Below are 22,648 nucleotides of genomic sequence, written 5' to 3' on the forward strand. Positions count from 1 at the left end.
GTGAATGAGCGACAACACATTTCATGTGCAGTCACTTTCCCACGTCCGGCCCGACCCGCTCCTGGTCGGACTCAGCGGACGCCCACGCGCACGCGCACCTCCGCTTCCGGGCGCCGCTCCTCGCTATCCACAATGCTCTGCGGCACCGACCTGTCGCAAAGTCCGCCTTTCGGCGGCGAATGAGCGACTCGCTTTCCGTGTGGTGCGGCGGCGACGGTGGCCCGGGTCTTCCTCCACATCCTGCCGCGGGGCCAGATCCCCTGACGGTGTCCAGCTGTATTTAAGTGTGGCCGGTGCCACTTGCCTCCGCAATGCCCCCCAAGAAACAGGCTCAGGCCGGGGGCAGCAAAAAGGCGGAGCAGAAAAAGAAGGAGAAGATTATCGAGGTGAGTAACCCCCCCTCCCCCACTCACGCCGCGAGCCCTCCGGAAAGCAGCCCCTCAGTTCCTGGCTCCCTGGGGCTTCCTCTTAACATTTTGCGGGGCCAGGTGTCTCTCCCATCGGCTCTGTGAGTCCCACTGCCTTTTCTCCAGTTCCCTGATGACGCTCGCTGCCTCTCATTGCTATAGTGACGCTGCTGGCGCCCCGGCACCTGGGCTTTGCCTCACCGCCCACACGCCCGCCTTCACCCACTTGGTTGCGAAGTGACCCCTGGGTCTGTGACAGGATTTTGTCCTTCGCTAGTCTTCTCAGAATTAGAAACGTTTCTAGATTTATGTTTAAAGAAATACGCTGAACGGGCTCGGGCTAGAGTCTTTCTGAAAGGCCGATTGGTAACTGGTCTTTGTGTTCCTTATTTCTTCACCCATCACCCAGGAGTAGTACTGTTAATTCTTTCAAGTCAACAAATTGCTACTTGACGACTTTTCTGATCCACCTCTAAACTGTTTAAAGTCTCATGAAGAGAGGAGGTTTCTTTCAGGTGGCAGCTCAGAGTCTTGTACATTGTGTTTGATATATATATTTTATGTATGTGTGTATTAGATTGCATAGAATAACGCTTTAAAAGAGGTGGTTTCCAGTGTGTTAAGCCCCATACCCCTGCTTGGTTTGATATATATTCGTTTAGCGCGTTGAGCCTGTAGCCCTTCAATGGCCGAGGAACGCTATCTACGTTCTTACTTGTTTTGCACTTGTTTACCAACGACTGTGTCACGGAGTTTCCTTAAGAGAGTGTTTGATATTCCAAAGAGAATATTTGACATTCCATAAACATATAGCAGCCAACGAGATATTTCTTCCTTCGATTTCTGCTGTTAATCCTCCTCTTAATTAAAATAAATAGTACCTCATGTATTAAAGCCATGATCATTTTACTGCATAAGGTGTATCTGAAGAATGGATAGCCTTTTATGGAATAGTATATTTTTATTAAAACACGACCAAAATAGATGTTGGGTGTTTTGAAATAAGATGTTTTATAACTGGTTATTGTTTTTTAGTACTCGGTTATTACAGCCTTGTAAAATAGCAGTGAAAGCTCTCAGAGTTTTGTTGCACAAACCTAATTAGAACTTATCTTTGTCAAATTTCACATAATTTTTAAAGACTGCGGTTTAAGTAAAATGTTTATGAAGAATTCTGGTAACCTTGGCCAAATTCCGACTCTGAAACAGAACCTATATGTTCTTATTGCTAATTTGTACTATTTAAACCTGTCGCGAAGTACCATAATCAAACATTTAGAAACAAAATGATTGTTACCGGCATACCTGTGTTTACTATCACCTTTTTGAACAGTCTGGATTCCTAGCACTTAGGTAAATCTCTGGAGATGGTGATCTGATGGCATTCAGTACAGTGTAAACAAAGGGCATTTTAGGGATGTCGTTTTATTTGTAAGTTTTCTTTACTGAGATTGATTTAACATAGTAGACCATGATATAAAGTAAAGCTCCCACATAAATGAGAAATTAAATGTTTCATAACAATTTAAAGTTATGAAATGCACTTTATGCATTATAAAACTTTATATACAAGGATAGTTATTTATATTATGTTTAATTGGTAATACGTGAAAGTTACAGCATCCCATCAATTCTAAAAATGATTCACTATTTTTAAGCTAAAGAGAAAGCAACTTTAGTTTAATGAAGATACCTCCAAAGAAAAATGCAAAACAAAACAGCTACATTCTGTGACATAAAATATCTTAATGGAGTGGTGAAATTAAGCCTGGCTTTGTTTTAGTTTTTTCCACATTTAAATGTATATGATGAGCCTTTTTTAAAAAATGGCAGTAAAGTTTTGCAGACTCAAGTGTGCTGTATTGATGTTTGCTACCACTGGAGAGTTACGGTATTATTGCCTGTTACAGTGTTAAGTTATAGCATTTGTGAAATTAGATTTATAGAGAATATTCTGTTATCTAGCCTGGTTAAGAAACAGTATATTCTGCTTTAGTAAATACTATATGCAACTTTTTTTTGTTTGTTTTTTAAACTTCCCTGAAAGCTCAGCATATCCCAGTGACTATTGCCAGAGGATAAGGAAAGGTAGATCAGACTTAACTCCCAGCTCCCCAATCAAGTTTCATCCAGGACAGTAAAATTTCAACTACAAATTGTTCTCATTATCAAAACATTTGAAAGTTAAAGTAAAATATGTTTTGTGACAAACTTACAATGAACATAATTGAAACCTGATTCAAACTGGTTGTTGATCTCTGTGACTATCATAACTTTTGTGAAAAAAATAATTCTTTAGAGTCTATTTTGACATGTAAAGACTAATACTTATTTAAAAGTCTGGTTAACTCTGGGAGGTGTTATAGATATATGGCCTAAAATTTTAAATTTGTAAAAATTCATAGTTAAAGAGAACATATGATTTTAAGCAGCACTTTTGAATAGATTTTAAAATAAATGGTTGGCCTATTTACCTCTCTCCTCTTCTGTATCTCTCCCCTCTTCTGTACCTCTGTTGCTTCCACTGCCACTACTGAGTGGAAGCTTACTGTGGAAAAATAGCAAAGTGCAGTTTTTGAAGTAAAGAGCATGAGAGGTAGCATACTTCAATGAAAAGATCACCAGCTTTAAAGTCAGATAGCCTTGGTTTTAGGCCCATATTTCAAATTTCTAGCTCTGTAGTTTTAGACAAGTTACATGACCTATCTGAACCACAATTCTCATCTGCAAAATGGATTATTACAGAGCTGTGAGTTCAGTGAGATAACATATGTAAGTGCCTGCCATATGGCATACATACTTAATAAATGGCACCTATTGTTATTATAAATATTATATTTTAAATAAGAACTACGTAGAGAAAATAATGATAGATTGACCTGTACTGTCTATATGGTGCTTACTTCTTGCCCACCTGAAATTATTTATTTATATTACCTTCATTTTTTTCTTTGCCTCTTTAAACTCCCCCAAATTTTATGAATTTATTTGCATTAATAAGAATTTTCTTTCTTAAATGAGAGTATCAAAGAGGGTTATGGCTCTGTTAGATATTCACACATTAGTCTCAAATGGCATTACCATTTGCTTTCTTATAGCTAAAATTTAATATCAATTTGAAATGAGCATTGAGCAATTAAAGGTTTGATTATGGAAAAAGGGGAAATAATCTTTGGATTTAGGGCAAGCAAATAAAGGATATCCAGCTAAGGACTTGTAGCAGCAAGGAAGTAGTAATAGTGACATATAGAAACAGGATCCAGGTGTGTAAGGATGGTGAAAGAGAAATTATTGGTTGCTAATGAAGAACTTTGGCCAACAGTCGAGGTCGACTGTTTATTACTTGAAGCTAGATTAACCAGTTGTAGAATATCCACTGCATGGAAGGACAACAAAAATATATTAGTGCATTTGTGGGGAAACTAATGAGGAAAAACAATGTCAGCCTCTGCTTACCCTAGTGTCCCAACACACACACACACACACACACACACACACACACACACACACACACACACACACACACACACACACACACACACACACACACACACACACACACACACACACACACACACACACACACACACACACACACACACACACACACACCTTTCCCTATAACCTAACTTTTGGACCTTTATTAATCCAGAGAGGACCACTTAGAAAGCTTTTTATGCACCAGCCAGCCCCCTAAGTTAATGAAGTTTCTCTGGGAAGCAGTTTTTCATGGTGGAAAAAAAAGGACTGCTTGAAGTCAAATATATCTTGATTCAGATGTAATCTGTCCTTTATTAGTTATCACCTACTGAGCCAGACAGTTTTCAATATTTTAGGGAAAAGGAAAGAACAGAGACACACAAGCCATCTACAAATCATACATTTACATAGCTCCTTCAGCTCTCTCAGTGAGATAAGTATTATTCAAACCCAGGAATTCTGACTACAGAGCCCTTGCTGTGAACCGCTGTGCTACAGTGTCTCCTTGTAGTAAATATTTTAATTTTCACAACAATCTTAAAAGGTTAGATACCCACTGTGCAAATAAGAAAACTGTAGCAAAAAGGCTAATTACCCACCTGTTTGGGATTAGAACTTGGTCAGTTTGACTCCAGAGTTTTACTCTTAAATTTTTCCACTGTATAACCTGCCCCCTATTAGCTATGTAACTTAAAAAGAATTGTTCGACATTTCTGAGTTTCTGAATCCACATTTACAGAATGGGCTAACAGTATATTAAAGGGTAGTTAAGAGGATTCAATAAAGTATATTCAGGAGTTTATGTTTAGTGAATATTAGATAAATAAGTGTTCTCTTCCTCTGTGGAAAAAATAATTTCTGAACTCTAACCTAATGAGGGATTCATTTATTATCTCTTTAAACTAATTATGTGCTAAAGCAGTGTAATTAAACCTGAAAACTTTTTCTTCTGGGATCTGGAGCTTATATACCTCTACCGAAAACTGCTGTTGTGAATGCTTCTTTCTAGTTGGCCAGGTCCCCTTAGGAGACTTTTTTCTTTCCTCTGTATTCATGTATCAGTATCTACCTTGCTATTTGGCCTTGTTTATTCATAGTTTGCTGCTTCTGTATAGTTACATACGGGGCACGGGTTGACCCCAGTTTACTTTTCTCTAGCAAGGCATCTATAGGTAACTGTTGCAATTTGATCTTGATTATATTTTTACCAAAGTCTCTTCTCCCTCCCATTAGACTCACTTTTTGTAAAAAGAAAATACGGCATTTTACACTTAATTGCTGTACAATGATCATTTCTCCCCATATGTCACATTACCCTTGACTTTCTTTCCTTCTAATTGGATTGAGTGTTAAACTTTCTTTTCCAGAAAAACAAGGTAAGCCATCCATAAAAAAAACTTAACGTAGAGAATTTCAGTTTGTATGTGCCTCCTACTACTTTTTTTCAGCCTCTTCTTACCCTATGTAAGGCTATACAAAATTCATGTAGAATTTTGTGATATTTTGGGATATTAAAACACAAAGCAGGCATTTAAGGAAGGAAAGCAAAGTTTTGGTATATGGATGGATATAGATGTCATGAATAAAGAGATATTTCTCAATAGGAAATAACCTTTTAGAACCAAAATCCTCTTGAACCTTTGATCTTAAGAATATTGAAAGATCTGTTTTATTGGTTTTGAGAGGCTGTAAAGATTATGTCACGTTGAATGTTTTAAAATACTAATTTTCTCAATACTGTTGCTTTCCATTTCCAACTTGTACACGTAAGTGGTATTTTGTATCTATAATACTTTCTTCCCATTACCCTTTTACTTCCCTTAGTAATAATACCGAAATAAAGGCTTTAGAATGGCCACTTAATTTATCTCAGTCTACAGTAAATGCCTCTCAGAGGGTCTCAGGTTACTTTCAGAAGTAAAGACCTTTTCGCCTCTTCTTCCTCTCTGAAACCGTTGTCTCACAAGACAGTGAGAAAGACTTAGAGTAGAACAGTCAGGACTGAATGCCCACCCAGGAGTGTGCCATTGAGAAGTAAGTGAATTTGCTCTGCAAAATTCTGGAAAAACTCAACTATGGGAGGCACTAGGTGATGCAGAAAGTGAGAAGTTGAAAACTGGGGGTTAAAGTGTTAGAAGTAGCTAATAGTTCTTATCTGCCACCACTCAGTCAGGTGACTACCCCTGCAGGAAACAGGAGGTGTAGTCTCTAGGAGAAAAAAATAAATGAGCAGGTCTCTCTGCTTCTGGAACATGGGGGGGGGGGGGGTTTAAAATGTGGGCCTGAAAATAACCACTAACGGGTGTGTTCAGTAAACTAAGACATCTTCTCCCATCTGCCCTTTTCTCCTGTCTTATAGCCAGGCTTATTGTCCTCCCAGCCAGACGATCCTTCTCCAGAGAAACAGAAAAGACACAGAAAAAAAAGATTTCACATGCTTGAATTTGGTGGTTTCCTGTCAGGCTTGCTACCCATTCACCATAGGGTGAAGCCCACTGATGAGGCCTGCTGTATTAGTTTCTTAGGGCTGCTATAACAAATTATCACAAACTGGGTCATTTATAACAGCAAATTTATCATCACACAGTTGTGGAGGCTAGAAATCCAAAATCAAGGTATTGGCAGGGTCATGCTTCCCCTAAAGGCCGTAGGAAAGAACCCTTCCTTGCCCCCTCTTGGTCTCTGGTGGCATCTGGCAATCCTTGACATTCATTGGCTTATAGCTGTGTCGTTCCAATCTCTCCCTCTGTCTTCACATTGCCTTCTCTCTGTCTTTGTGTACTTTCCTCTTCTAAAGACACCAGTCATTGAATTTAGGGCCCACCCTAATCTAGTATGACCTCATCTTAAGTTATTACATCTGCAATGACCTATTTCCGAAGAAAGTCACATTTAAGGTCCAGTGGACATGGATTTTGGGGGGACACCATTTAACCTACTACAACCCTCAAACACACAAACTTGCATATACTTGTACAATGGCTTCTAAATTTTTTTTTTTTTTTTTTTTTTCCTTTGTCTTTTTCGTGACCGGTACTCAGCCAGTGAGTGCACCGGCCATTCCTATATAGGATCCGAACCCGCAGCGGAAGCATCGCTGCGCTCCCGGCGCCGCATGCTCCCGAGTGCTCCACGGCTCGGGCCTAAATGTTATTAAATATGAGTAGATACCAAGGATCACTGTTAGTGCCCAGCACATAATGAGTATTTCATAAGTGATAGCTGCTAGTTTATTAGTAGTATTCCCAAATTATTATATTAATAATGTTTGAAATTTAAATAAAGCATTGCTTTTTAAGTTAGATAGGCTTCAATTTTAATATTTCCATTTTAACATCAGCTAAGAATGTATACATTTCAGTAGTTTGGTTTCTTCATTAAATTCAGTTGGTTTTGACAGGATAACTTTATTACCCAAGAAATCAGTCCAAACGTAAAGTATGTTCTTCCCGTTATGCAGTATTCCCCAAAATGTGTTCAGCAGAGTATAGTCTCTCAGGATACTGTGATAAAAATACATTCTGAGGTGAAGTAAGATTTGTAAGTGCTGCATACTGTATCCCTTCTGGTAAAGGCTGTGAGATATCTATGCTTAAGAATTAAGAATCCTGTTTAAACAAGAATTTTTCTAAATTTATTTGATGTTGGACTTCATGTGCTAATATAACAACTCTACACACCCTGTAGAAACGGTGAGTCGGAATACATCCTGGAAAAAGCATCATAGAGTAACAGGTTTAATGATGATAATTATAAGTTTGTATTGACCTGTGAAGAATCCTGGGTGATGTTTCAAGGACGCACACTAGCCTGACTTGATGTGTTAGTGTTTTGCCTGTCTTTGTATAATAACATAAGGAAGAATTTTTTTTTTTTTCAGCTGGTAGGTGTAGGGATCTGAACCCCTGACCTTGGAGTTACAACACCACACTCTAACCTACTGAGCTAACCAGCCAGCCCAGGAAGAATACTTTTCTTATCAATCAATAAAGGAAAGATGATTTTTAGACACCACTGGAAAAACAAATACTAGTATAATTTGCTAAGATATTTCTGTGTCCTTTTTCATTTAGGACAAAACTTTCGGTCTAAAGAATAAGAAAGGAGCAAAGCAACAGAAGTTTATCAAAGCTGTCACTCATCAAGTTAAATTTGGTCAACAAAATCCACGTCAGGTAAATTATTTAAATTTCCATATATTCTTCTTATGGATATAATATTATACAGCATCTCTTACAAATAAAAATATTTGGTATTAAAATTGTACTTCAAAGTGGAATACTACTGTAAATCTTTTGCATCTTGACTTTCTTACTGAGCAATACCTCTTGGATGTTCCTCCAAGCCATTTTGATATAGCTCTCATTTATTCTAATAATGGCTGCATACTCTTCCGTAATAGGGGTTGTGTTACATCCATCCATTTCACTGTTTATAAGTGATCACTTTGTTTCCGGTTTTCTGACACTAAGAACACTCCTACAAGAAATATCCTTGTACATGTGTTCTTACATGTGTTTGTGCTTTAATTTCTGTGGCATAAATTACCTGGTAGCCGACTTTTTTAGATGAAAGGGAATGGATTTCTAATTTTATTAAATTTTCTTGATCACTTTCCATAGATACTATAATACTTCACATTTTCATTTGCAGTGCATGACTAATAGGTGCTAAAGTTCTTTTTAATGTTTTCCAATCTGAGAGGTATAAAGTGATACCTCATTTTTATGTTGTTTTCCTCACTACTAGAGAGTATGTTTTCTTATGCTTAGCTGTTTGGGTTTATACTTGTATGAACTGCATATTCATTTCCTTTGCTTTTTTGGTTGTTTGTCTTTTTATTGTCAGTTTATGAGGGATACCTTTTGTCTGCATTGCAGATATTTGTGATGTTTCAGTTATACTTTGTCATATAACAATGTTTAGTTTTTATATTGCCAGATGGGTCTAGCTTTTTAAAAATACGGTTAAAAGATGTCCCCTGCCACTGACTATGCATGTTTTTCCTAGATTTTTTTCTGGTTATTTTATTTTTTACAGTCTACAGTTTGTCATATAAATTTATTTTATATGTCAAGGTTGTTTTGTTTTAAGTGAATAGCCACTTAACCAGCATCATTTATCTCACTGAATTGAAATACTATTGACATTATAGTAAAGTCTCAAATATGTTACAATCTATTTCTGAATTCTCTTTTCTATTTATTGTCTGTCCCTAAATCAGTATCACATTAGTTTTTATTATCATGGCCTGGTAATATATTGTTAGCCATTAAGGCAAGTCCTTTCCCAGAATGTTGCTCCTTTTCTATTTTTCTTGGCTGTTCTTAGACATTTATTCTTTCATATGAATTTGAGAATTATTTCATCCATTGGCATTTCATTCAAAAAAATTAGCAATATTTTCTTCAGAATCTTTAGACTTTTCACTCCTTAAGATTTTATAAACATGGATCTTTATTTTTAAAAGTACTTTTTTTCCACCACCCCATCTCCTTTTTCTTTATGGAAACTATTTTTTCTTTTTGTTTATTTTTAAATGTAGGAGGAAGGAAAGAATTTCTCAAGCACTTACAGATTTTTTAAAATCTGAGCATATGAAAATATATATTTGTGAGATGGTTAACCCCTATCTGAAACAAATTTCTCTCGCTCATGCTGTCTACAAATCATTACCCCAACACTTTCCTTTTACTTCCTAGCCTGAGCCTAGAGTCAAAAACTATTGTTCTTGTAAGCTGCTAACCTAACAGTCTGGGTTAATAAAAATCTACACTCAAACCTTAGTATCAGACAGATATGGATGTGAATCTCTCTATTTTTTTTTTTTTCCTGACCGGTAAGGGGATCATAACCTCTGGCTTGGTGTGGTCCGCACCACGCTCAGCCAGTGAGCTCACCGGCCATTCCTATATAGGATCCGAACCTGCAGCCTCGGTGCTCCCAGCGCTGCACTCTCCCGAGTGAGCCACGGGACCAGCCCTCTCCCTATATTTTTTGTTACATGATCTTAAATTATTTAGCGACACTCGTCTTTATCTGTAAAGTGGAAGAGTGATCATCTCTGCTAATTTTTTTCTGGTGGTTAAATGAAGTCATTTAAATCTTCTGGCAAATATAGATGCATAAGAAAAATTCACTTTCTTCCCTTAGTCCTTTTTTCAATCCTATTCTCTCTAGTACTCAGTGTGTCCTGGACTTTTTCTTCTAGTGGGAGATATTTTGAGTGGTGATTTCACATTTCATAGACATAGGAAAGCCATAAATTTGTATTGGCAATTCGATTTGGTAGTACATTCAATATTATATTTTTGATACTTTCTTGGGGTAACTGGTGTTTTATCTGTGAATGTGGGGGTACTTAACCACCGTATATAACTTGAAATGAGCAGCAGTCCTGCTCCTAGAGCTGGACATGAGGTGCCCTGCTGTAGGCTCTGTGCTGTACAGGACAGCCCTGTGTGTCTTCTCCAGACTTCTCTCTCCCCACAGGGAAGGAATCAGTGAGGCCAGGGGGATGTGCCCACCCAGATTTTGCACCACTCCCCCCCACAACAGCTCTGAGCCTGCTTTCAGGGTCTGCAAAAGCTTCTTCCCTATGCCCATCCCCATCTAAGGTACACTGTGCTGTCAATATGCCTAAGATAGCCAAAAAGAATGGACAGAGCCTGGATTCATACCATTTCCTCTCCTGTACTGTCTACTCCCCTCACCTTCCCCGCAAGGTGGGATGAACTGTGGGTGGGAAGAGGAGGAGCCAGGAACTGACTCTTACATTACTGCCGTGCTTCACTTTGTAACTCCATGGAGGCCTAGCATTTTAAATTTGAACCTGTTCTTCCAGGTCATAAGGTGTACTTGTCAAGTAGGAGTGCAAACCATATTATTAAAAATAAAGTGACTTAATTTTTTTCTTTTTAAAAATGTTTTTTTGTTTAAACACATCTACCATATTGTCAAAGGAAGGATTTGGGATGTCTTTGACCTAGTTATATACTATTTGGCTATTTCTTTCCTAAAATTTCCTCTCCCTTGAACACTTTTTTCTATCTACTTGTTTGGTGTTTCTTGGTCTCTTTAATGTACTTTTTAGGTTTTATTGACCCATTTAATATTGATATTCTTTAAGGAATTGTCCTCTGCTCTTGGCACTTTTTTATGCCATCTTTTAGTAATCTCATACACAACCAAAGTTTTAATCAATTATTATCTGTAAGCTGCTATTTCCAAAATCTTAATCTCAAAACAGACCCTCTCTGGTTTCAGTGGAATCAATATCCATTTCCAAGTGCCTTCTAAATAGCTCCACCCAGATGCTCTGTAAGCATCTGGTACTCAGTGTGTCCAAAACAGCTCATCTCCACCTCCTATCCTGAAACCAGTTCCTCTTGTATTCCCTGTCTTGTTTAACAGCACTAACTATACATATGATAGTCCTGGACTCCTCCTCTTCCTTTGTACTTCATATTTGGTCAGTCACTTAGTCCTATCAATTCTGCCTCCTGAAGAGCTTTTTCTGTCTCCTTTTCTTCATTCTCACTACTAATGCCTATTTTAAGCTTCTGTGTTTTCTTGCCTACAGTCATTGCAGTAACCTCTTTGTCTTCATTCTTGGATTCCTTGTGCATCCTCCACAAAGCTGCCATCCTGATATTTATAAAATACAACCTGTCACTGGTTTACTTTAAATCCTTGAGTTGTACCCTATCACCTACTGATACATAAACTTCTCACTGATGTTTCTCGTACTTTGTTCTTCTGGTCCCTGTGTCTTTGCACTGGCTGGCTCTTTCTGCATTCCTTTTCTTGCCCCTCAGTAGAAGTTATCCGTAAGGTTATCAGCTCAGTCTAATTTTCTTAGGCATATAGGCATTCTTTTTTCCCAAGTGCTATGTATTATGGTTGTTGACGTGTCTGTCTTTCTACTACATTCTGAGCTTTAAATAAGCATCATTATCTTTTCATCTTTGTATTCCTTGTCATCTGACATAGGACCTGACATATAAATGTTTGGATGAATCCTCTAATCATATTAGGTATGTAAATCGTGTGCCTGGAACTATATTAAATGTCATGTTTTTTTTGTTTTGTTTTGTTTAATCTCCTACACTGACCTAGCCCGGTGTTTTTCCACAAGGGCACTATAACCCTTTATGGTATTTTGATGGTACAGTTCATTATTGTATGTGACTGTACATTTCAGGATGTTTGCTTCTCTCATCTTCAAAATGCACCCTACGTTTCTAGGGAGTGGGTTGTTTTCACAGAAGAACATCTTATGTGAGAACCATTTGCTAAAAATGCTGGGCATGTAGTAAATGCTTAATAAATGCTTGTTGCTTTAAGCTTTTGAGTATGCTTTTACTAGGCATGGTACCATTTATAGACCAAAAAAACAAATTAATTACAGGATTTAACAATTTTAATAGTTTACATATAAACTATAAACTATATGAATATAAATACATATAAATATAAAAATGTCTTATTATGTTACTGATTACTGTGTAGTGAAAAGAATTTTGTAAAAGTCAAATTTACATTTTAAACCTGAAACTATTATAGGTAGCACAAAGTGAAGCTGAAAAGAAACTGAAGAAAGATGATAAGAAGAAGGAATTGCAGGAACTAAATGAGCTGTTCAAACCTGTAGTTGCTGCTCAAAAAATAAGTAAAGGTAAATAAATTTCAGAGGGGTTATTTTTATCAAATATAATTCACATTAAAAATTAGTGATTTGTTTTGATGTTTATTTTCTTTAGATAAGCCAATTGTGTGTGCTATGAAAATGGTAATCCTATATCATTGGCTTGCTTATGGTTCCTTTATATAGGCACACAGCTGTGTCATTGTACAACTATAACTCCAGCTGTTAACCCCACACTTAAGACCAAATTAAGGATTTTTAGATAGTCTACTGGTTGTCTTTGGTAATAGCCAAGACAAAGTTATAGTTGTGTAAAATTGTAAATCCCAACTTTTTAACAGCATTTCTCCATTTATACTTGTTTCTCTTTTGCCTCTCACTAGACAAGTGACTATAGAATAACATATGTGTTATTTGGTTTCTCATCCCCCTTTTTAATAAGAATAAAAGAAACAAAAACATTAAATGCTACAGAAGGAACTTCAAAGAAAATGTCTTAATCATCACCTATAAATGCTATTTTCCTCTTATATCAGTGGATGGAAAGTAGCAAGTTAACAAAAAGTAATTCCATCCTAGATACAAGCTATACTTTATTGTCTGGCAGATTGTTATACAAATGCCATATGCCATTTGACATAGGTGCAGATCCTAAGTCAGTGGTGTGTGCATTCTTCAAGCAAGGACAGTGTACTAAAGGAGATAAGTGTAAGTTCTCTCATGACTTGACTCTGGAGAGAAAATGTGAAAAGCGAAGTGTTTACATTGATGCAAGAGATGAAGAACTTGAAAAAGGTATTTTTTTTTAACACTCTTTTAAAAATAAATGCATATTACTTTTGGTTTGCTACTAAGATATTTGTAACTTGTAAAAAACAACATTTCAATCTTCGTAGAATTATGTTCGTAAAGAATAATTAATTGGGTTTGTTGTTATCTTTTATAAAATGTGAGTTTACCACATTACACCATTTGATTAAGTAAATGAAGATGCTTATAAATGAGTGGTTTGTTTTGGATTTGACTGTCACTCTTTTCTTCAGTTCTACCTTCTCATTTTAGTAAACTACTTGGGAAGCTTTGGTCAATAATCTCACAACACTGTTTATTCTTACCTTTGGTGTTAGGTCCTTAGTCTTATAATACAAATTTCTGTCTGTTTAAGGAGATATACGTTAGGGGAGCAGTAGATAAAATTACAGTATGTAATCTTTATATCTATTTTAATTTAGATACTATGGATAATTGGGATGAGAAAAAGCTGGAAGAAGTAGTGAACAAGAAGCACGGTGAGGCGGAAAAGAAAAAACCAAAAACTCAAATAGTATGTCCTTTTCTTGAATTGAGTTGCTGTGGTATTTATTATTAGAATTATGTGGCAAGGTATTTGCTGCTACTTTCTATTGGGTTATTCTTTAAGTTACTGGGAAATCTCATTTCATCAAGATAAAGTGCATCCTGCTTTATTTTTGGAATTTAACAAAATTAGATTCTTGTTCACAAATAGCCTTTGGCAACCATGTGACTGAAGTTCTTTAAAATATTTTCTGAGGTGACCTTACTTTCTCAAATAGGGATGAACACAATCACATATTCAGATAAGAATTCTTAATTTTGTGCATAATGAAAGGAGGCAAGCCTGTTTAACCCATTTAATTAATAATTTGGTCTTAATAGGAAGAATTTTTTTTAATTACAAAGTTAAAAATACTACACATGATTTCTAAAATGAGTTTTTGGTAGGTAGTGGCTCTAGTATTCCAGGGAATGTACCTTTATAAACAGGTGCCTTATTTCTCAGACTCTGCATATTCACATATTTGTCTACAATGCAGTTACAGTGAAAAATCTTGCTGTGCTAGAAAAATTCTAAATTCTGTTTTCACATACGTCATATTTTTTCAGTAAAAGAATACTGTTTATTAGTAAATTCTTCCTTCTTACTTGCAAAGCTAATTGCCTGAGACTTCCGTAAAATTTCATCTTGCACCCATTCATGATTTGAAGGGTCACTATCCTTTATGCTCCTTTTGTACCTTGCTCCCTTGCAACTCAGATGTAAAAAATTACCTGTAATGTCAGGTAATTCTAGTTTTGTATCATTACTGCATGTGATTGATTTTTAGGAAAGATCAAAACAAAATCACTTTATTTTTTATAACCATTTATAAATTCTGATTTATTTAAAAATCAGGCTTTGGGATTACATTTACAAAGGCTAACTAAAACAAGTCCTTTTTGTATAATTCAGAATTCAGAACAATGTCTAAAATAGAGATTTTATATAGATCCTCTCTAAAGGGAATTTACCATTGTATAAAATAGTTTAAGATAAGTTTTTATGTACATTTCTGCACATAAGTGTGCTCTGTTTGTAAGGGGTTAGCCTCAGGCTGTGAATAGAATGTACTCGGTCCATATACTTAAGCATTTACCTCATAAGTGGACTATACTGTACTGCTACTTATGAATAATATTGTCTCTATAGGTGTGCAAGCATTTCCTTGAAGCTATTGAAAACAACAAGTATGGCTGGTTCTGGGTATGCCCTGGAGGAGGTGATATTTGCATGTATCGTCATGCTCTTCCTCCTGGATTTGTGTTGAAAAAAGATAAAAAGAAAGAAGAAAAAGAAGATGAAATTTCATTAGAAGATCTAATCGAAAGAGAGGTAAGCTAATATCTTTTTTTACCATAAAAAAACTGAAAGCTATATTTATTGTGAAATTTTAATATTTACCACTTGGGGGCGATAGCATGTTGTTATCAAAGGTAAAAAAATACTATTGTGACCTTTTCCCAAAGTTGCCTTACTTTAATTATTCTTGTATGTCTCAAATGTAAATGTAGCCATAAACATTAGCTAATCATGGCATTAATTTTAGGATTATGAAACAGTGTTTTAAGTACTAGGTACTGGCTTATTATTTTTATAAGATTGAGTTATTAAAAATTTTTAAGCAGTTCTCAGATTGATTGAACTTATAGTTTTAGATCTTTTCCCTGATTTCTTTTTTTAAACACCATTATACTAATCATTAACATATGTGTGGAAAGAAACATCTCCACTCCAGTTTTTCAGTTATTCTTTCTGCTAGTACAGAGGAACAAGACTGATTGAAGAGGATCTTCAGTTATTTATCTCTGGCTCAGCACCAAAGACAGTTTTATTCTATAAGTTAGCAGACTTGGCTACTGAGAATGATATGGAATTGTTGAGATTATTGGAAATATTAGATTTAGGTTGTATATTTCAAACTGTATCCATTTTGCCTCATGTTGGATAATGTAAATGTGTGGGGATTTTTTTTTTTTTTCTTTTTTTTTTAAAGATGACCGGTAAGGGGATCTTAACCCTTGGCTTGGTGTTGTCAGAACCACACTCAGCCAGTGAGCGAACCGGCCCTCCCTATATAGGAGCTGAACCCATGGCCTTTGTGTATCAGCACCGCACTCTCCCGAGTGAGCCACGGGCCAGCCCTGTGTTGGGATTTCAAATAGACATATTGTTTAGTGTCTTACACAGGATATGCTATAAGGGGTCTTTCAAAAAGAACATGAAAAGATTTGTATTACCTTTTAATTCCATGTTTTCACAAACTTTTTGAAGTACCCTCATGTACTGTAACAGAAAATGTAGACTTTAGAGTCAGGTATACTTGCGATTGTTTATATTTCTAGTTTTACCACTTATTAGCTATTAATCATTGGTAAATTTCCCATCACCCGCTATTTGCTTGTTTGTGGAGGTCAGTGTGTTGGCATATATGTATAAAGCACTTAACACTGAATACGTGGCAGACGTTCAGCAAGTATTATTTTTCTGTGTATTTATTACCTGATTATTGTCCTTGAGGAGCAGGTGTGTTTTTTTGTTTAGTTTTGTTTTTCATCTCCTGAGGAACACAAATGAAATGTGATATCGTTGTGGTGCTTTTTATATTTATCATTTTCGGCGTTGGTTTATACGAGGGCACTTCAAAAGGTTCATGGAAAAAATGGAATTAAAAGATAATATGAATTGCATTAAAACAATTTCTCATAAGTTCTACTGACCTTCAGGGTTGAGAAGAAATCTAGCTCAGAATAATGCATTTTAAGTGTTTGCATCTCTAGACACTCATTTTGCTCATTGCCATGTAAAGATATATTAGTTTATTCCAAATTTAATGTCTTCAGGATAGTCATAGGCAAGGAATTAATTACATTAAGAGAAAACTGCTATTAAATACTATCATAGGTGACTTTTGGGGAAAAAAATAACTCTTATGTTTTCAGCGTTCTGCCCTAGGTTCAAATGTTACCAAAATCACTCTAGAATCTTTTCTTGCGTGGAAGAAAAGGAAAAGACAAGAAAAGATAGATAAACTTGAACAAGATATGGAAAGAAGGAAAGCTGACTTCAAAGCAGGAAAAGCACTAGTGGTATGTCTGAGACTCACCCAAATTCTTTATTCTTTCTTCCATTTTATTATTTCTGTGTCATGCAACATTTTTTTCGTATTTAATAATGTGTATTTCTAAAGTTAGTGACCAGGAAATGTTTGAATATTGTCCTGAGTTGATATATTTGTGTGTCTGAATAGATCAGTGGTCGTGAGGTGTTTGAATTTCGTCCTGAACTGGTCAATGATGATGATGAGGAAGCAGATGATACCCAGTACATCCAGGGAACAGGTGGGGATGAGGTAAGAGGAAGTTTTGCACCTCATCTTCTTAGGTTAATTGAAAGAAACAATAGAGAGAATAGAACAGCATGATTAAGAGCATCAGCACTGGAGCCAGAGTGCCTCAGTTCAAATCCTTACTCCAGCCATGGGAAATTACTTACTGTAGGCCTCCACTTTCATCTGTAATATGGACATGATGATAATCCCTACATCACAGGGTGCTTGTGAGAATTAAATGAGTTAATAAGTTTATATTTATTTATAGTTCTCTGTAGAACTTAGGACAGTACCTGGTATGTGCTTAAGTATTGTGTGTATTAGCTGTAAAAAATATTTGTTTTATTCTCCCTCTAAAAGAAAAAAAAAAGGTCTTTTTGTTTAATATTTTATGCTAATTAAAAAGCACAAAGTAGGGAGCTGGCCTGTTAGCTCATTTGGTTAGAGGGTGTTGTTGATAACACTAAGGTCAAGGTTTAGATCCCCATACCGGTCAACTGCCAAAAAACAAAAAAAAATACAGAGTAGGGAATATGAGACAACAGCAGAGTTATTTGGTTGTATATAGATTTAGTAATGGCAGACAACTGACTGTTCATTTTTTGTGTAGTTATAAAATTTTGGCCTGATGTCAGGGGAAGGAGCTTCAAATATAGCATCGCTATTCTTTTCTCAAGAAGTTCAGAAAAAAATGAATTCGGCAGTAGTCAATCATTTGTTTCTACTTGGCATCAGCAATAATTTTGTTTTGTTAATATAAATGTCAGAGGTAAAGTAATTTATGAAAACTGTTCTTATTTGTAACAACTTCCTTTTTTATATATTGTTAAAGGTTGATGATTCAGTGAATGTAAATGACATAGATTTAAGCCTGTACATCCCAAGAGATGTAGATGAGACAGGTATTACAGTAGCCAGTCTTGAAAGATTCAGCACATATACTTCAGATAAAGATGGTAAGTAATGCTAACTTGTGTATAATTCTAAGAGTTAAGAAACTGTCTAAAGGGGGTTAGTCCAGGCTTGACAAACTTAGATGTCTGCAGGTGCCAGACTACTAACGTAAATGTCTGCTTTGGACATATATAAAAGTAGTGGTGAATAGTGGAGGTTATAGAAATGTGTTACTGACAGATATTAAAACCTTTAACTGAAACCAGACTAGGACATAAATGAGTTTGAGAGGCAGCTGAGTTTAGTTTGGAAACTCATGAGTCTGAGATTTTCTGGTTATCAAAAGTAGCATTGTTTAGAATACGGTGTAGATATTTGCAAGAGAAACCAGTTTAAAAGTCATCTGCATTGGTAGCTGAGAGTGAGTGAGCTCACCCAGGAACAGTATGTAGAATGAGACCACTTTAGAACATACTGCAAACATCAGTGTTTTAGGGTAGACAAAAGAGGATATGCTTGGGAAAGACACTGAGAAAAATTAAGGTCAGAGAAAAATTAAGAAAGAATGATTTCAGAAAAATCAAGTAGAAGAAGAATTACAAGTAAGTCATTAGTGGCAATTAAGAAAGGAGTCATGGGAATTGGGTCCCAGTTTTCACTGGGACTGCAATGATATGAGGAATGAGAAGAAAAATGAATACAGACCACTCACTCTTAACTTTGAGGGGAAGATATAGTCATGGGGAGGCTTTTTAGGATATAGGACACCTAAATGCATCTATAGGCCAGAGAAAAAGGATTGGTAGAGAAGGAGAAATTGAAGATGAAAGGAAATTAGTTATAGAAGCAAGATCTGGAAGTATAAATAATAAATGAGAACAGAGAGAAGGCTGTCTAGGTGTATTTGGAGATGAGGATTGTTGGTGTAATTTATTTTTAGTTGTGCCTTGAATGAGAGGTTTGAAGAGAGGTGTAAATGTTTGACATGCTTGCTATGGGAGAAGAAGGCAGAAGGAATACTAATTAAGGCAAAAGCTGAGAGAGAGAGAAGGGTAAGCCTCATTTTTATAATAAAAGCATACAAGTTATAACTTGAAAAACTGTCCTGCCCTCCTGAGATCTGAGAATGCTGTGAGACTATTGTCTTGCAATGTGCAGACTGATTTTCTCCTTGTAGAAGTATGGCTTTGGTGATAGCAAGCACAATTGCAAATACTTCAGAGGTTACAGTCCCCTAGGCTTTGTCATTAGAGATGTTTAAATAGCTAAAATCTAAACGAGGCTGTTAAAACTTGTCTTTGTATAAATGTTGATGAACATTGAACAAGAAAAGGCAACATTTTTGTTTTCTCAATCACTTATAGTCTATAAGGAAAACTAGTTGCATAATGCTATTTTTTTTTAACAATCTGATTACATGATGAATTTTTCTGATTTCACACTCCCAGCATTACAACTAGTGTTATTTAACTACTATTTGCAAAACCTAAAGCCAAGTAGCTGCTTATATTATGAACAGTTTTTGGTTCCATACTATTTATTCATACAAAATATTATTTGAAAGTTGACTATTTAAAAAGCTAATTGCTAGGTCACATAGGGAACATAAAGTTGTAGAAGATTGATCTTGCCCTCAAATGTATAAATCATGAAGTATTCAAATGTCTATATTAAAAAATAGTATTTTACAGTAGGTGTAGATAATTGGTACAAATAAGCTCAGAAAAAAAAATTAGTTCTTGCTAAAGTAATCCCAGAGATGACTTTCATAGAAAAAGGAAAGAAGGAAGTGTACTATCATTCTGTGCTGTCAATTGCTAATGGAATAGCATTTTCTGATTCTAGGCTTTATTGCTTTCTATTTTTATTTTTAGAGCACAAATTAAGCGAAGCTTCTGGAGGTATGGCTGAAAATGGTGAAAGAAGTGATTTGGAAGAAGACAATGAAGGGGAGAGACAGGAAAATGGAGCCATCGATGCTGTTCCTGTTGATGAAAATCTTTTTACTGGGGAAGATTTGGATGAACTAGAAGAAGAATTAAACACACTTGATTTAGAAGAATGACACCAAACAAGTCAATGAAAAAATTAAATCAGCTCAGCATGAGTTGAAATTGACTACATTAAGTTTTTTCCACCTAGAATCAACAGGATGTTTATTTCCCATGCTGGTTGTAGAGGGCTTACTCTCCTCCAAAAAAGGAATATTCTCCTTACGTCTTCTCTTCTGACTTTGACTACATCTCATAGTAAGTTCAGAGTAGTTCATGATAAATTGAAAATATAATGGTCATTGCAGAAAATGATTGACTGTTGTAACTGTCCACTCAAGTAGGAAGTGTAACTGCTTTTCCAGCTTTTGGTTTTCATTGGGCATGTGTTATTAATAGGAACAACATAAATTTATATTTACAAAATGCCCTTCATTTGATGCAGTTTTTAATGAGTGATTTCATTTCCTTTGTATTTATATGTTTAAAGACTGCCTAAAATATGAGCACTGTACTTCATAAAGGAAACTGCATATGCAGATTCAGTATTGTGTATCTTTGGACACTTAGATGGACATTTCAAATGGAACTTCTTTAAAATGACAGGATCAGCTACAATGCCCTGTGTTAAACTGTTCAAAAGTTTTCTCTCTTCTTTTTTGCCAATAAAGTTGTAAATAAAGAACATCATACATTAAAATCCAAATATGGGCCTTTTTTTTTTTTAAGTTTTTCTATGAAAATTTTTCTTAACATCCCTAGCTTGAGGATTTTAACTAAATACATCTTATAGTATCATAAGGCACAGACACTTAACAGGTTCTCTTTAATACTTATTACAGAACTATGTACAGTATTGACAGTATTACTTTGGTTTTAATAACGCTAATACTTAGCTTCCAAAAGACACTAGGTGATGTTATATGAAAGGGTAATTCCTGAATTGATAGATCATCAACCTAATTGAATATCACCTCCAATTAAACCAAATACTACTTGAGAATCGTTGCTGAGATTCATGGTGTTAAAGATAATACATACTGAAGTTTGATTATTCTGTTCAGAAGAGCATAAACAAATTCACCAGAAAACTCTGGGATGAGGGTCTTCAGCACTGTAATCCCCCGAAAAGTTAGGGTGATAACACATTTCAGATGAGCATACTTTGCTAATGATATTTAATACTTGTTATACCTTTTTATCATTGTTAAGTGTATTTTCACTAATTTAATGCTTCTTTTGTTATTTGCAAATATAAATGTATTTTCAGGCAACGGAGATAATAGCTCTAAAATGTCAGGTGGCCTAGGCCCTAACCTTATTTCTGCCTCAGATGAATTATATGACTTTGAAATCTCTGAATCTTGGTTTCTTCATTTACATATAAAAGTTAAGACTGAATGATCTTTAAAGTGGTTCTGAATTGTAAAAACTAAAAAAATGTGATTGTAAGTCTTACCAAATGATGACGTCAAAGTTGATAAAGAAATTGGCTTCCTAAACTATTCAGTACTAGTAATATAATTGACATTTTTCAAAATAAAACACCATGAGCCAAGTTTATTTCCTATCTACAATGAAAGTTTACTTAAATATATAAAAAAGACTGCTTGAGTTTTAATGTTTATATCCATGAAAGATTTGTTCCATCCTTTCTTCTGAAGAAGTTTAATGTTACTTACTGCAGTATTTAATAATGAAACATTTTCAAAATAGTCTGAAGATCTTAAGCCTTTTTAAAGCTATAACCCAAGCAATCTATTTTTTCCATTTGTGAAACCATCTAAAAACTTAAGAATTTATTTCATAAGTAAAAGTTAAAATCCTTTATATATATATATAAAGGATTTATATATATATATAAAGGCCTGTAGAAACAAAAGTATGCTGAAAGCTTTTAGTTGTTTAATTTAAAACATTACGGGCCGAGCCCGTGGCGCACTCGGGAGAGTGGGGCGCTGGGAGCGCGGCAAAGCTCCTGCTGCGGGTTCGGATCCTATATGGGAATGGCTGGTGCACTCACTGGCTGAGTGCCGGTCACGAAAAAAAAAAAAAAAACATTACCACCTTATAGCAAACATGATTTTAAAAAACAAGTTTTCAGTCAGTCAAAGGGAAATTGCTTCATGTAGAGGTAATTTTTGATACCTACAAGTCTTTAATTCTAAGATGGCCTTCATCTATCTCACCTTGAGGTTTCTTCCATTAAAAAGACAGTACATGCTCAGAGAATGCAAAAGACTTTTAATCTGAGAAAATCAAAATGCAAAAGTAAATCTGCTTCTAAAATAATGGTACATTTCAGAGGCTGATAGAAATAATTTTTGCATTGTTCACAATAGTTATCCTATATTAATTTAGTTAATCTGAAATTGACTCTACCTTTTCAACCACATTTATACATAACCATAATTTTAAATAGTTTTTTTTCCAAATTGCTTTTATATAATTCCCATTGTTAACATAGATCTTTGTAATTTAAATTACATGATTAAGCTTCATTTTAAAAGATTTGTGGTTTAGAAATTCAGAAACTTAAAATGTAAGCTTTCCAAAGGAGAG

General features: G+C 35.5%; 1 protein-coding gene across 2 annotated transcripts; it reads left to right on the forward strand.

The window, feature by feature from the left end:
- Positions 1-157: 157 nt before the first annotated feature.
- Positions 158-20,792, forward strand: ZC3H15 (zinc finger CCCH-type containing 15). 2 transcript variants are annotated; one of them, XM_063103473.1, is made up of 10 exons: positions 159-386; positions 7,961-8,062; positions 12,453-12,564; positions 13,177-13,329; positions 13,767-13,858; positions 15,023-15,205; positions 16,813-16,959; positions 17,121-17,222; positions 18,034-18,157; positions 19,970-20,792. In XM_063103473.1, exons 1-10 carry the CDS (start codon positions 312-314, stop codon positions 20,158-20,160), a joined length of 1,281 nt encoding a protein of 426 aa, XP_062959543.1. In that variant the 5' UTR covers positions 159-311; the 3' UTR covers positions 20,161-20,792. The 2 variants fall into 2 exon arrangements, with proteins under 2 accessions (XP_062959550.1, XP_062959543.1); XM_063103480.1 differs by lacking the exons at positions 16,813-16,959; positions 17,121-17,222 and having other exon boundaries at positions 158-386.
- The last annotated feature ends 1,856 nt before the right edge of the window (positions 20,793-22,648 follow it).

The sequence above is a fragment of the Cynocephalus volans genome, chromosome 1 (genome assembly GCF_027409185.1).
Source record: "Cynocephalus volans isolate mCynVol1 chromosome 1, mCynVol1.pri, whole genome shotgun sequence".
Lineage (NCBI taxonomy): Eukaryota > Metazoa > Chordata > Mammalia > Dermoptera > Cynocephalidae > Cynocephalus > Cynocephalus volans.

Excerpts from the sequence above, each read along its gene's own strand:
- ZC3H15 (XM_063103473.1), top strand. The coding sequence starts at position 312 with ATGCCCCCCAAGAAACAGGCTCAGGCCGGGGGCAGCAAAAAGGCGGAG. Across the intron at positions 12,565-13,176 it reads TGCTCAAAAAATAAGTAAAG|GTGCAGATCCTAAGTCAGTG; the intron begins GTAAATAAATTT and ends CATTTGACATAG. Across the intron at positions 15,206-16,812 it reads AAGATCTAATCGAAAGAGAG|CGTTCTGCCCTAGGTTCAAA; the intron begins GTAAGCTAATAT and ends TTATGTTTTCAG.